At 43.7% G+C, this 15,221-nt stretch overlaps 1 protein-coding gene across 6 annotated transcripts in view; it reads right to left on the bottom strand.

Annotated features, from left to right (window-relative positions):
• The window catches only part of LOC119132215 (muscleblind-like protein 1), a 39,751-nt gene that overhangs the window by 4,350 nt on the left and 20,180 nt on the right, over window positions 1-15,221 (bottom strand). For all 6 annotated transcript variants that reach the window (XM_037267279.1, XM_037267280.1, XM_037267281.1 and 3 more), the window contains 3 exons: window positions 6,709-6,879; window positions 3,355-3,552; window positions 727-966 (listed from right to left, as the gene is read on the bottom strand). In XM_037267279.1, coding sequence (XP_037123174.1) covers window positions 727-966; window positions 3,355-3,552; window positions 6,709-6,879 — 609 coding nt within the window. The remainder of the gene's footprint in view (window positions 1-726; window positions 967-3,354; window positions 3,553-6,708; window positions 6,880-15,221) is intronic.

Below are 15,221 nucleotides of genomic sequence, written 5' to 3' on the forward strand. Positions count from 1 at the left end.
GATGAGGGGGAACCACAGCGACCGTTGACGACCAAACAGTCGGGCACGCGAAGACAGGGGAAAAGAACACAGTTAGAGGATGTTGTCAATGCTGGCAACACTATTATGGACCTTTTTAAAAAAAAAAATAAAAAAAAAAAGAATCTTGATTCAATTGCTAAATGGCAAATAAGGAAAAGCTACATTGAATTAGCATCATGCTACAATCATCCAAGCTAAAACAATAACATTGCAAAGTGCACGCCACATGCATTATAGATTCACGAGGTGATGAACTGATCTTCAAATATACGCATAGGAAATGAATTCATCGATTTAATGAATTTATTTTTTACTTTCTTCTCCAAGAGATACTATGTGGCACTACTGGCTCGTACGTTTTTGCCACATTTCACGTGGACGAGGAAATTCATCAGTTCATCAACCCAAGTAAAATGAACAACAGCAACATGCCGGCAAGCCAAGAGACGAAAGGTCATAGGTACCAGGTCGAAAGCCGCGTCGAGAGGTCGCTTCGGTGATTTGACAGTCGACCGAGTCTTAATTAGCAGGCAGCGAGCACGTGGCCAATGGGGTTCAAGCGCATAAACATTAACCAGCAAGCGGGGAGGCGGGCAGCGGTGCATTGAGGGAAAACAAAAAAACAAAACAATCATTGCAATGCGCTTTCAAACGACAAGACCACAACATGCACGCGAGTAGCACCACCTCACAGACTTAGCCTACCATGGCTGCAGCGGCCGCCGCCTGGTTGACTTGATGCTGGGCCGCTTTGATTTTGGCCTGCAGGTGAGCGGGCGGGTGGAAGTACTTGCACTTCTCCCGAGAGCAACGGCCCTTGATGTAGTCCATGCACACCGTCACCGTGTTGTCGTTGGTGTCTATCATGGTGCTGTCGGACGGGTGCGCAAAGCGGCAGTCGTTTTCGCCACGGGTGCAGTTGCCCCTTTGGTACTCCCGACACACCTGGGCCACAAACGTAAAATGTATTGAATGGAGCAAAACCCATTTTAAAAAAAAATGCAAAGAGACAAGCCGTCGGGAATCCACAGCTTCATTTCCTTCAGCGTTTGACAAATTAATTAATCCGCTTCTCCTGTTTACAAGCCGATGATCACTTCAGGCACGCCGAGACAATCAATCTTATTGACAGGCGAAGGCCTTACTCGATTGATGGGCAGGACAGAGCGTGACTGCCGTTCGCCTTTACAGGCTCATCAATCAAACCGCGTTGAACCGTTATTCAAATGGGCCTCGTTGCAGTTCCTCGGAGGTACGATAAGGGGCAGCAAACTGTTGTGGAAAGCGAGGGCCTCATTCGCTGCTCAGTGAGGCTCGTGGGAAATATGAGAGCTAAACGGAAAGGGCGCCTGACATTGACTATTTACCAACACACACACACAAGGTGAGCGCACGTATAAAATGACTTTTTTCTTCATTTTGACACTTTTAAGAGGCGCGCAGTAACTTATCATCTCTGCTTCAGCTCAGTCTGCTGAGTCTCAATCGCACTAAAACAGATTTAATATAATAACACCCTACGTGTATATCTCCCCCCCCCCCCCTTTTCTGTTTATCAGCCCCGCTGTCGGCTCACATAAAGCGATTTATGCACAAACTGTCTGTCGCCATGACGGCTAATCATCTCCAAACACCAATCAGAGCTCGAAGTTGGGTTAAGGCCTCGGCGTATCTCTCTAAATATACTCACGTAATACACATTCATCCCCTTCCCAGCGCCACAACCGGCCTTATTGAGAAAAAGAGGGCGCCTTGTTGTCAGGCAGATGTTGGCAAGGTGGGTGAGGGAGAGAGGGAGGGAGGGAGGGGTGAGCAAACGTGGGAGTTGATGATGAATTTGGAGTGAAGGGCAGAGAGATCGGGATCAAGGAGACAAGAGCGCAAGAGAGAGACTACATGGTTGGTTCAAAAAAAAAAAAAGAGTTGTCAGAAAATAGAGTGAGGCTAAATTGAAGCAATTTGATGTTCCCTGCAGCCAGCGTGGACCGGCGTGTCTCCCTTAACAGTGCTTAATCATGCATTGGAGTGAGCCGTAACCCGCCCTGAGTGCTTAGGTGGGGAAGCAAATGAAGGGCCCGTTAATCATATTTGCATCCCCATGGCAACCGACGTTCTCGCCATTTGCATCCGGTGAGCCGGCAGGTAAAAAGCCCACGTGAGTTCTGGAAAATACAGAGTTCTGGAAAATATTTGTACAAAAGCCGCTTGTCTTCTAAAATAGGAGATTTCCGAGTGAAACGTATTTGTCCATTCTGTGATACCCTGCAGAATTCCAGCTCTGTTTATTTGGAATGGCGCGGAAGCAAGTCAAATATGTCTGGTTCCTCGGATATTTTTAGCAAAGCGAGTTCCTGGTGAATTTGCGTTCCAAACGATGACCAAAACGGGGTTACAACGCCAGCACGTTTGGGCTTTGGGCTATTTATTTATTTTTCCCCTCACGGCAATGATGTAACCAGAAGGTCCTCTTAGCCAATCAGAAGCCTGAAGGAAGACATTCCGGGAAAAGGCACAGGAACGTCGGATGACTCAAATGGGGATGATTGTGTGAAAAGTGCTTGAAGTAGAGATACCGAGAAAAGTCAAGTATAATCGTGACCGAAAAGAAATCCAATCGCATCGCTTGACGACCGCAACAATTGATTTCCCTCATAGCTCCGCCCCGTCTGCTCCCACCATCTATTTTGTTCTGTCACTGATCCAATCCCTCCTTCTCAGCATGTCGCCTGCCCGGCGACTTCCACACCACCACCCCCGCCGCCATCAATTACCTGACCGCCCACTGTTACATGTTAAATGCAAGCATCCTAACTTTGCCCGCCCGCAAACTAACGATCAGCTCGTTATTCTGCCGCCGTCGTTTCCCGGGCGGGGCTGCATAATAGATGAGATCGAGCTAGAATCCAATTAATGATTAGCTGCGCGCAGCTAGACGAACGGCGCGCTCATCATGTGACTGATTGGTTTCATGGAAAAAAGAGAACGATTCTTTATGAGTTTCATGGTGGTTCTGGGAAAACGTGGACTGGGCGAATGTGCTCCTCTTATTAATGTCACTTCCTCTTTGCTTAAGTCTGGCTAATGACCATATTATGGTAATGTTTGTAGTGTGGAGTACACAAACTGTGTACTGGATACATAATTAAATACGCTGTTTGAGAGAAGTGTCTTTTAATATTCAGACACATCCCACATTTCAAAGGCTAATCGCTTTGCCGGGCTGTGAAATAACGTTGGGTGGCCGCTGTATTTACGAGAGTTTAGCTTGAAATGGATAGACGTGATTAAATGATGATTTAAAATCTCCATAATACATGCGTCTGTGCGTCTCACCTCCAGTCTATCTGTCCTCATCAGTTTCTGCGCCACCGTGGCAACCGGGACGGGGACGCCGGCGTTGCTGGTGAGCAGTACCGGCGCGCTGGGCAGGATCTCGGCGGGCATCAGGCCGGGCGACACGGGGCCAAGGTAAGGGTTGAACGCCGTTGCGTTGCCGTTGGCGGCCAGGCCGGGCGTGACGGAAAACATGGGCTGAAAGGAAAGTTAAAGGTTTGATTCATTACGATCATCTGCAATGTCTGTTCTGCCATGTCACACCTTTTTGCAATTCCAGTTCCTTCCACAACACAAAACCATATCCTGTCACTATTGAATCTTTTTAGAGAATGATTGACAGCTTTGCAGTAGGATGATATGTGCCCTGGAAATGTCTGTTTGAATATGTATCATTTGTGGGGGGAAAAAAATGTCTATACATGTTTGTGGTCAACTTTTTCCCCTCCAGCCCTGATATCATCCCCTGCCCTTACTTATACCGTACCTCACCTTATCATCATACCATAGCACACCATGCCCTGCCCCGCCCGCCCTGCCCTACTGTACCGTGCCATGTCATACCATACCATATTTTGCCACGCCCTGCCCCACCCTCCTCCGCAATGCCCGCCGACCCCGTCCTACCATACCATGCCCTGCCCCTCCCTACCGTACCATACCGTACCGTATCATACCATGTCCTGCCCCGCCCTACCGTACCGTGTCATACCATACAGTACCATACCATACTTTGCCATGCCCTTCCCCATCCTGCCCTGCCCCGCCCTACCGTGCTGTACCATACCATGTCCTGCCCTGCCCTTCCCTACCGTACCGTGTCATACCATACAGTACCATACCATACTTTGCCCTGCCCTGCCCCGCCCTACCGTGCCGTGCTGTACCACACCAAACCATATCCTGCCCCGCCCTACTCTACCATACCGTGTCGTACAATACCATACCATACTGAGTTAGCATAAGCCTGTTTGGCTTTATTCATCTTCCTTTCATTTTCAAATGACATAAACATGCTGTTCTATCAGCAGCAGTAAAAATCAACGTGCTGGAATATGAAAGAGTATTTTCCTAGCATTGTGATTCTCTAAGAGGCAGCCATAACACACTGATGTTTTCCCTCCACGTTCTTGACCTGGACCCCGGTCTAAGAGTTGTCCCTTGAGATCCTGCCAACAGGACACGATGAGTAATAGAGCATCGGCGACAGCCAGGGTCTGGGCGGCTACAACGACTCCTTGCTTCTCTCATTAAATCAACACAAATGCCATGAAATCTGTAGTATTTCCAGCGCTGCCTCCGGGAGCATCTGGAGAATTAAATCTTATCACAAGGTGCACTTGAAAAGTGGATTTGCACCCCTCAAGGTGCACTGATCTCAAGGTTTGGCCGGAGCAGACATGATGTCATTGAAATGAATCTCAGTCATGCACAGTGATGTCAGCCGTCAAATATTTTTCAAACGCGACTCACGGCCATTTGTGGAATATCGTTTGACTGTGATGTTTTGCTTGCTTTGACACAGCAACCCGCATTTATTTATGCTACTCGATTTTAAGATCAAAGATATTTGTATAAACATAACATTTGACATGCAAACGCTTCGAGGGGATCATCAAAGTGAAGCCGCCGTGTTTTTTTTATTTCTTTAGCAAATGACCAAATATCAAAAGGGTTTGAATTCAAACTGCACACCCAATTAGACAAATCTTTGCGATCCGTTTAACAATGACTTTGAACACGGCTAGGAGTGATATTGCAAAGGCTGTTGAATCGGTGAATGAGTGACTCGGGGGAGGAATAAAAAAAGATTTAACTAATAAGTCATTGAATGTGTCAAGGCATGAAAGAGTGAATAAATGCCTTTATTATATTTATTTATTTTATTGTTATCGTTGTATGTCTTTTATAGCTTATTTTTTAATATCTCGCATAATGTTGGCAACCATGCGGAAAGCAAGATAAGAATTTATTGCACAGGGGGGAACAACTGTTCATGATAATGAACACTTGGAATCGGAATCTTGAATCATATTGGAGACTAATTGGGCAAAGCTAGAGCTGAGAGGAATAAATACGTATTTAAAAGAAGAAGTGTATTTTATCGGTTGCCTGTCCACATTTGTTGGTATGCACGAATTAATTGAGTGCTAATTATTTTCTAACCACCGAGCCATGGCTCGCAGATCCTCAGGGTGCCCGGGACCATAGGTTGAGGACCATGCAAAAAAAGGGAAAGCTTTAGACCAGAGGCAGACAATTCCTTGACAGAACATTGTTGTCCCACCTTTTGTACACACCAAAGGTACGCTTGCATGACTTTGTTGTGCTGTCTCTCCTATCGCCTTCACTTGACCCACTTGTCTTGGTTCTCTTTCGCTGCCGTTTATCTCTCATTGCCTCACTTTGGTGTGTTCTGTCTGTCCTTCTCTGTCTCCGCCATCCTCCCTTTTCTCTCTCGCCGTGACACAAACAGAAAAGGAAGGCTTGGCGTCCCCACGGAGATCTATCGCTTCTTTAAAACCTTTCATGGTTCGCTCTGTTCCCCTCAAAGGGGCTTTCCACTCGATGCCAGTGATAAGCTATTGGATAAGTGAATGTGTGTGTGCGTGTGATTGTGTAAATCTGTGAGCTTTACACATTAGGCATTTAAAACCCATGTGTTCCCGTGTGTCATAAAATGTCTGACGTGCTTTCATAAAAATACTCAAAGCATCAAAACATATATATATATATATATATATATATATATATATATATATATATATATATATATATATATATATTTAAATTATGTATTTATTTAAGGAATTTATTTATATATATTATATTATTATATTTTATATTTATGTATTTAAATAATGTATTTATTTATATATTATATTATATTTTATATATATATAAAAATTATAAATAAATATTTAAAAAAAACTTGAGGATGGACAGGCAGTTAAGAAATCCAACAATTTGTCAACAATTAAAATATACAGCTTGCCTCCTTTTAAGAGTGCAGACTGTGACAGTTCTTCCAAGTCTCCTTGCCCCTTCATCACTTTGAAGTGATAAAGCGAATTTGGACGTGCGTGCGTGCGAGTGTCGGTCGATTTGTGGGCGTGTCCACGGCGGGGGACGGCTGTCTACAGCCAAATATTAAAGGGCGAGCGCGCCTTGCTAATGAGGACATTCAGTCTCAGAGGAGTAAGAACTCCTGGCCAAGAAATGATGGTGTTATAACAGCGTTTATTACCCTGGGACATGCCTGTGGCTCACAATCTCAGCTGCAGGCTGTTGTAAAACTTTATCAAGCATGCCTGAGGAATTTGTCAAAAACACATTCCCAGTGTGCTCCCTCACCATGGGCTGGAGCTGCGTGCCCGGCATCATGGCGTTTGCAATCTGCATCTGCTGGGCCAGCATGGCCATGTTCTTCTGCTGGATGAGGTTGTTCCTCCCGTTGATCTCCAGTTGGGTCTTCAGGTGGGGCGGGGGGTGAAGGTACTTGCAGTTCTCCCGGGAACAGCGGCCCTGTTGGGGGGGGTGAGTGACGTCAAAAAAAAGCATTAATGGAGGTTGACCTGACATCGGTGCTCAGTTTATTTTCGAGACAGGATTTTTTTTAAACCTTCTTTGTGACCTAAGATCTGCACTTTGGTATTTTTCTCTAATCGCTCTAATCTCCTCAAGATGACAAAGTAGCTCTAAAGCAGATAACACAAAAAGAGAGAGCGAGAGAGCGTTAGCTACAGTAAATGTCAAACAATACAATGGAATCAGTGGGGTCAATTCAAAATTGGTCAAAAATGATGCTTTTTGGACTCCAAAATACAGTTTATTTTCTACTAAAGTTCTTTATATTAAGAAAAAAACTATTCTGTTAAAAACACTTTATTCTTCACTCTATATTTTTTTATTTATTTGTAATTTTATTTTATATATACATACATACATACATACATACATATATTTTCTATCTCCTTGTTAATGCTGTTAATTGTCAAGGCTGACTATTGTTTCTTGTCAGATTAAACAAGGAATTAACTTCTATTTACAATTGTATGACAATGGCGAAAGGAAGAAGCAAGTGTTCATCGTTCAATCTAAAATCCCCAGTAAACCAAATAAATTTCACACACCGTGCTGTTACCGACCCTTCAGTATTTGAATGAGTGGCTTAAAAATGGAGGCTTTCAAATGATGAAAAATCAAACGCTGATCTCAAACGATATCAAACGACTTTCACTGCGGGCAAAAATATTTACCTTCAAACTGAAATGCTCCCGTTGTTGCGGAAAATTGATTTCTTAATGAACAAAACATACAAAAACAAAAAAAAAACAACAACACACAAGCAACCCTGGCTATCTCTCAGCTGTTAGTGTTCCACTGCCAAACACCTGAGAGTCGATGCTTAAAAAGGCCCGCTGAATCATTATCGACCCCCCTCCAATTGAGACGAGTGTCAATATTTGCCATCATCTCTCGGCACAAGAGACCGAAGCGGGATGCCTTCCCGATTGGCGGGAATAACCGTGCTCCTCTACCGTTATAAAGACGGGAGGGAGCAATTTGTGACCGGCTTCTCCACGCCGAGGGTCATTACATCCGCCCGGCAGCCCCCGAGGGGAAGAAGGCAGGGAATGTAATTTGGGCTCTCATAATGCAGGCTGAACTCCCCCAAATAGATGTAAAATATCTAACCGCCACCTTTCATCACTGATATGCATGCTGACGAGAATGTTGCCATCCGGCATGTTCACGCGTTCATCCGGCTGGTCGTGACGGCCGCGGCCGGCTCCCGTGGGGAATTAAAGGTTGCCTGTCAGGCTACTGCTTATCTCCCACAGATTATGTCCACCGCACCCGAGTGCGACACCTACGAGCGAACGCGTCACCTCCCCGCTCGTCCTTTGTGTTTCCTCGCTCTCAGCCTGACTAGTCTGCCTAGCGACAGCGCGAGCAGACACTTTGCAGCCGAGAATGTCAAGAGTTCTCCCGGCGTCGTCATTGGCTCAGAGCGACGCGGCGTTCCCCGCCGGCCAACGCGGGCCGGCGGTTGCACGATACCGACGCCCCTGGTTGTGCTCGCTTCATGTGTGCCGGCTGCAGTTATTGATTACAGCTAATTGGTTCATGTCTTTTGATTTTCAGGGTTCATTTCCCCTGTGGGGGGCTTAATGATAACATGTGAAATGTTTGCGTTTGCCTGCGAATGGGTGGAACCACGCAGTCCGTATTTACTTTGGCACAAACAAGATGTAAAAGTTTATGCAGCTACTACATTTTTTTTTTATTATATATACAAGGTGTGTCGGAAAAGTTCCAGGACAGGTGTCGCACGAGCTAACTAGTAAGGAGGAGTACGTTCTTTTTTTATAGATTTTTTTTTTCCATATTAACATATAACACATGACAAAATAATATATATTTTTTAGATTGTTATATTAACATATAACACATGATGAAAATAATTATATTTACCCTCCAAAAAGCAAAAAAAAAAAAGGCTGATCTCTTTTTTTATCTTTGTTGTCAAGTTAAATAATGAACAAAGTACTAATAGTAGTACTAGTAATCAGAATTGGCATTGATCTAAAAAAATCCATATTGACTCCGTTCTCCTGAAAACACTCATGTTGGAAATCGGTCCCTCTTGAAAATCAGTACCAGCCACGTGTTTTCGATAGCAAAAAAATAGCACTCTATAGATAAGTACTTTGTAAAAACATAACGTAATAATCAAACAGAATGAACATTTATTGAATAATTTTCCGTTCCGACTTTTTTTCACACAATAAGTATAACCAAAGGAATTTGTGCAGCTGAGCAAATCTCTGAAGATAGATAGCTCTGTCAAGACATTATCTGGGTGATGTATTTCCATTAGCGTAGAGGTGGAATCGATTTTAGCATGCTTGTTAGCTCAGTGCATTTTATCAGCTACATTCTCAAAAGGTCAGTCACCGAAAGCAGTTCTCCATTTTTTTTTTTTTTATCTGTCCCTGTCTTTGATTGTTGTGTTAAATGCTGCTTTTAAAGAGTGTCAGTGTCGGTCAATGTTTTTTGTGTTTCTTCTGCCCTCGGAGAATCGAGTGAGCTTCCATACTAATGTCTGGAGCACCTCCTACAAATCGCTTATGCTTTGGTAGCCGCCTAAATATGTTTATAAAATAAATAAATAATTAAACCTCCTATGATTTTACAGCTATACTAAAAGATCCTAGCATTTACTCATCGTCTTATGGTGTTGCAATGATGTCATGACCTATACAGCCCGTGGCCGACTCCCATCGCGCTCGCAAATAGCGTGAATACACGCCGACATAACAGTCATAGCCGAGCCCCTAATTTTGATTTACACCACATGACTTGCATTCCCACTGGTGCGGTCTCACCATATCATGTTGTGCCGCTGATGACCTTGGGCTTAATATGAATCCCATAATCCTCTTTTGAATGGGACTTCGGTATCATCAAGAAAAGTATCTTGAAAGTACCATAGGGGGACTGCACAATAGGCAACTCCTCTCCTCTCTGCTTTCTCACTGCTTAGTTCTGTGCCTGTGGAATCCCCCCCATGAAAGAATTCCACAGGAGAGTGAGAAGAAAGAAATCAGACAGACGGAGAGAGACCGGCAGAGACGGAGAAGTGAGACAGATGCAGAGAGCTCATTAATATTAATCGGCGGCGTCTGTCTGCGTGTTCAATACATCCTCCAAGGGACGGCTTGTGCATCGCAGGCCCTGCTGCACCCTCGCTCTGGCGATCACACATTGATTGAATCAACAATGACTCGTTACAACTAAAGCTCAGCTCAATTGGACCCCCCCCCCCCCAAAAAAAACTTTTAAAAATTTTTTTAAGTCATTCACTACCATTGACGGCTTTTGACGTCAAAGATCTATTGTACTGGCAGTGAATGAGTTAATTTTCTTCTGAGACCAACCCCCGACATCAATCCACGAGGCGCCGTCTGCCTGGGCGAGCCGGAGCCTTGATGAGCAAAAGGCGAGAGCAATTTTTCCATGGCCTCAGAGACACCCCCCAAAAACATCCGCACAACTTGCCCACCCCTAAACTTATCTTCTTGCAATCAGTCATGTCAACTGGCCCCCCGAAGAATTGGCGAGCGATCCCCGTAGCCTAAAAATATCCATTATCCCGTAGCACTTGTCCTCATTCGGATCACGGGTGATCCTCGCTGAATTTGGATGAGAGAGAGGCGGGGCATGCCCTGGACTGGTCGTCAGCCATTTGCACGGCAGATTTAGCCAAATGGCAAATATCAAGATTAGCAAATGATTCGCTTTGATTTCTTCAGGACATTTGTTGGACTATCAAATGAGGAACATCCTTTTGTCCAGGTCAACCAAAAATAATTTCAAATGAAGTAAAAATAAATTATAATGAATAACTATAATTATATCATTGTTAGCATTGGAAGCTAATGATGGCACAAAATCATTAGCTGTGACGCTACTCGGGAACCGGGATCAGTTTACTGAATAACCAATACATGAAGCTAACACAGCCTTCTTTTGAGATAACGCAAAAACCTTCTCGTGTTTTTGGCACAATACATTCCTTGAACAAAAAAACTCTGCATTCATTCTAATTGATACTTTAAGCCAATCCTGTCAATTAACCTTTCCACTCAAGCTATTCAAGCATCTCTTAACCTTGGTCTTATTTTGATTCACACTCTAATGTGTTCTCCATTCAACATCTATAAAGCTTAGCTTGACTGATTTGTATCTCTCAGCCAAGAAGGGATCACAAAGCGCATTATAGTCGGCTGGATGCAAGAGTGGTGGCCCGTGCTCGTACTCGGGCGCTGGCAAGTGGAGCGCCGCAATCAACAGTTTGAGATTGGAAGAAGTGAGCGATGAAATTTGTTTCATCAGAGAAGATAGAAACGGGCCTTGAGACGTTCAAGAAAAGCCGACAACAAAGTGACTTCTGATTGAACTGACTTGATTGGAGAGCTGAACAATGCTGGGAAATGGGAGTATGTTTACATGACGGTCTAGGAGTTGTTATTTTAAGTTTCATCACTTGAGGAGATGTGATTGCTCCGATCGATGGGTTCATTCGCTCAAGTGCGACGATTGTCATTCAGCCGAACGCTCGTCAAACAAACGGGACGGGAGATTGGACTGTGATCACGCTTGTCACGTTAGATTCGGTTCAGAGAACGATAGTTTGTGTGAACGCTATCGTCCAAGACGATTAGCTCACCTGAGATCATTTGAAGAGGTTTCAGTTAAGCCGGAAAGTGTCTGATGTACGCATGATTCATCTGATTCGATATTTGGTTCCCGATTTGTTTTCGATTTTGTTTTGACTCATTTTCCAGCCAAAATCAGTTTTTATTTTGATTATCTGCATTTTGTCCCAGTTACACACAATACATTTATCGAAATTCACCCAAAATAATTAATAATTATTATTTTCACTGTTAATCTACATTTCTGTCTTATTAGTGTTTTATTAGTAGTTGGTCATTTATGCAAACGGAGTGCACCAGATCAAGGTAGGCTTCTTTTAAACAGTCGAACCAGAAATTTTATTCACGCAATTAAAAGTAAAAATACAGAAGGTTAACGGAGAACAAGGAGAAGATTCTATCTGTCTGACAAAAAACAAAAAGATTCAAGAAGCCGCTCGACAATATCTTCCGCTAAAATATGCATTAAGACCGCACAGCTGTCATCCAATAAGTCGAGAATGGAATGGACTGAAAATGGCGCTAGCAATGGCAAAGAATGTAAATGAAGGGGCCGGAATGTTCCGCCGTGTTCGGTTTGTGATAATGAGTCAGGGAGGGGAGGGAGGTTGTCGAGCACGCCTTGAAGTTCCATGGAAACAATGAAAGAAGGTGTCATCCAGGCTATGGCCAAGAATGCTAATGGTGACCACACACAGTGACACACGCTACTAAGGCAGCGTGTCACTGTAGCAGCCCGTACCATTGCCTCGAGGTTAAAGCAGATAAGAAAGGATTAGCATTCATTACTGCAGAATGCGTTGATACCCGACACGCGCGCAGGCGCATGTACGCGCCTTCCATTACTGTAGTACAATGCTCAGCGCCCAAGTACAAGGGCCGCGGCGGTAATAGAGCTCGTAATCCTTTTGTAAAAACCGCCGTCGAGCTGCTAAATCCTCACGCTGACATGACGGGGAACAGCTAATAACGGAGCGTTGAAAATTCGCTCGTCTTCGGAAACGCCGATGAAATTTGCTGAAAACTCACACCGAATGGACATTAGGTACACGCTCACATTCTGATGAAGGTATATTGGCCTTGTGTAATACATTTATTTACTGCTATACTTTCTGTTTTATCTTTAGTTTGACTCAGCACTTTTTTTTTTTTATTTCCTTGATTTTTAAAGGTCATAAAATGACATTTTTATTGATTAGATTTTAGTTTGTGGATTTAACACAGGATATTTAAATATGATTTGATATTGAAACATGCTATAAAAAGATCTTGATGATCCGATTTGAACCAATAGACTCATCTTGGTTTATTTGGATTCAAATTTTGATGCAAAAACAAAATCCCGCAATTCGGTAGTTTGCAGTCATTTAGAACTAAAGTGCATGATGGGGGTTCTGTTCTAAAATTAGCTCACCAGTAATATAGGACATTGTGATTGTCTAGGCCCGTTGAAAAAAATTTGATGATCCCTGCTCGAGACATACCTTGATCCTTCTCTCACACGCACACAAGGGCTTCTTCACCTTCTGACTGCACGCTCGTCCTCATCAATGCGCCTTGATCAAAGTTCCCTTGTACAATTTGAACAAAGGCCGGAGGGAGGCGATCACCTTCCCTTAATGGAATTGTCTGTGATGTTGTCAGCGTGCAACAACAACAAAAAAAAAGAGCAAACAGTATAAAAGATAATGCTTTGTGTGTTAACACAGCAAGGCAGCAGTGATGAGGGTCGTCACGGCAACACAACACAAGCCAGCTGCCCTATCCGTCACGAGGGCTGCTACTTTTACGCCGCCGTAATCCCCTTAAAGTCTGTTGACGAATCACAGCGCCCAACCAAGACAGACGCTCCAACAATAAAGGGGATATTACACACATTCTTCAATTTCACCCGTGCACACGTTCAACAGGCGGCGTTATTACTTACTCCCCACCTCCCCCTCCCATCTGTCCATCAGAGTCGGTGTTAGACCATTAAACGTGTGTGCAGCCGTCCATCACTCCTTCAATTCCACTCTTTCCACTCTGTCTATAATCTGCGCATTGACACCAGCCGCCCTCTGTCAGACTTCATGTCGTCATGATTCAATCACACGGGCAAATCAGCAAATTGCCTTCTGGAGCGCAACTACTGTACTTCCTCGAACGAGAGGTCGACGACACGTTTCAATTAGCCGCCGCCTTGTCACCCAAAAAAAAAAAAAAAACGCCACTTGGTAGATCAAACAGCTCGATCCTCATCTTACTGTTGGAAGTTTGCGAAAGCACTTCGCCGTCGGGCAGGCAGACGCATCCATCATATGCGGCGGATAAAAACGTACGCAGGAAACAATTAGTTTTGCCTCCTACTTTACTGCATTATTGATAAGAGCCAAGAATGAAAGGACATGCAAATAGAAGCTGCTAATGTGAGCCGGGGGCACTTACACGCTGCATTCCCCAAGTATTAGTTTTATGTGGACCAAGCAAGTCACAGGAGGTCTGGCCCTGCCCATATGCCGACATATATGTACAAAGAAAGGCCTCACACCTCCTCTAAAATGCCTACTACTCTTTCGTTAAGAAGATTACGTTTGTGCAAGATGAGTAAGCAGCGAAATCTATTCGTTTTTTTCCATCCATCTCAAGGGGGCGGCCATTTTGCTCCATGCTTTCAACTGAAAATGACATCACAGTAGGGCTCAGGTAACAACCGTCATAAATAAATAGATAAATAAATAAATAAATAAATATTATATAATATGGATGGATGATATAATATACACACACGCACACACACACACACACACACACACACACAAATGAATGGCTATATAAATAAAACGTAACGATAATTTTCAGATGTGTCCACTGCTAAGCACTCCGTCATAGGCTTTATACACTGTCCAGATTAAGAGGCAAGACACTAAGAGGCGAAGCAAAAAAATAAATAAATGAAGAGCTCTCCACCTCGGTCTCAAAGGATCAATACTGCACCGAGATAAAGTGCTGATAAACACTTGGGTTTCTGTTAATTAGCACTAATAATCTCCCCTCTTCCCGTTCACTTTCTTCCACGTCCTTTCCTTCTTTGGTCTTTCTTCGTCACGTATTCATTCCGACCTGATGTTCAGCGAGACAACAAATCAAAGGGGGAGGTAGGCGAGTTCTTTTCAGAAGGCTGATAAATCTCCCACTCCCGTGTTGTTTGTGTCTGACGGCTCCACAGATGAGATTTAATGAACCTCTCATCCAACTCTGATTATTTTCTAATTAAAAGAGCATGAGTGATGGCGACGCGAGCGCATTGACGAATGCTGCTTAATAACGGCGTGTTAAAAACAACAAGCGACAGCCGCGCAAACACAAGCCTAATTCGTCGTCTGAGCAATCGGCTAAGGTTGTTTGTCGGGAAGGAGGAAAAAAATGAGCAAATTTAAATAAACAAATGTGTACATTTAATTCGCCGAAGCAACAATTTTCCGAGACGCTTATAAGTTGTCTTTACATATCAAGTCGGCGGGGGAGACTTGTTGATAAAAGCTACACGAGTCTTATTTTCATTATTTTGAAGGGGTTCATATTCACTCAGCTCACCTATTTGCTTTTAAAAATAAAAAAAAGAAACTCACAGATTAAAATATTTATTTCATGCTCTTTGTG

This window comes from Syngnathus acus, chromosome 13 (assembly GCF_901709675.1).
Source record: "Syngnathus acus chromosome 13, fSynAcu1.2, whole genome shotgun sequence".
NCBI lineage: Eukaryota > Metazoa > Chordata > Actinopteri > Syngnathiformes > Syngnathidae > Syngnathus > Syngnathus acus.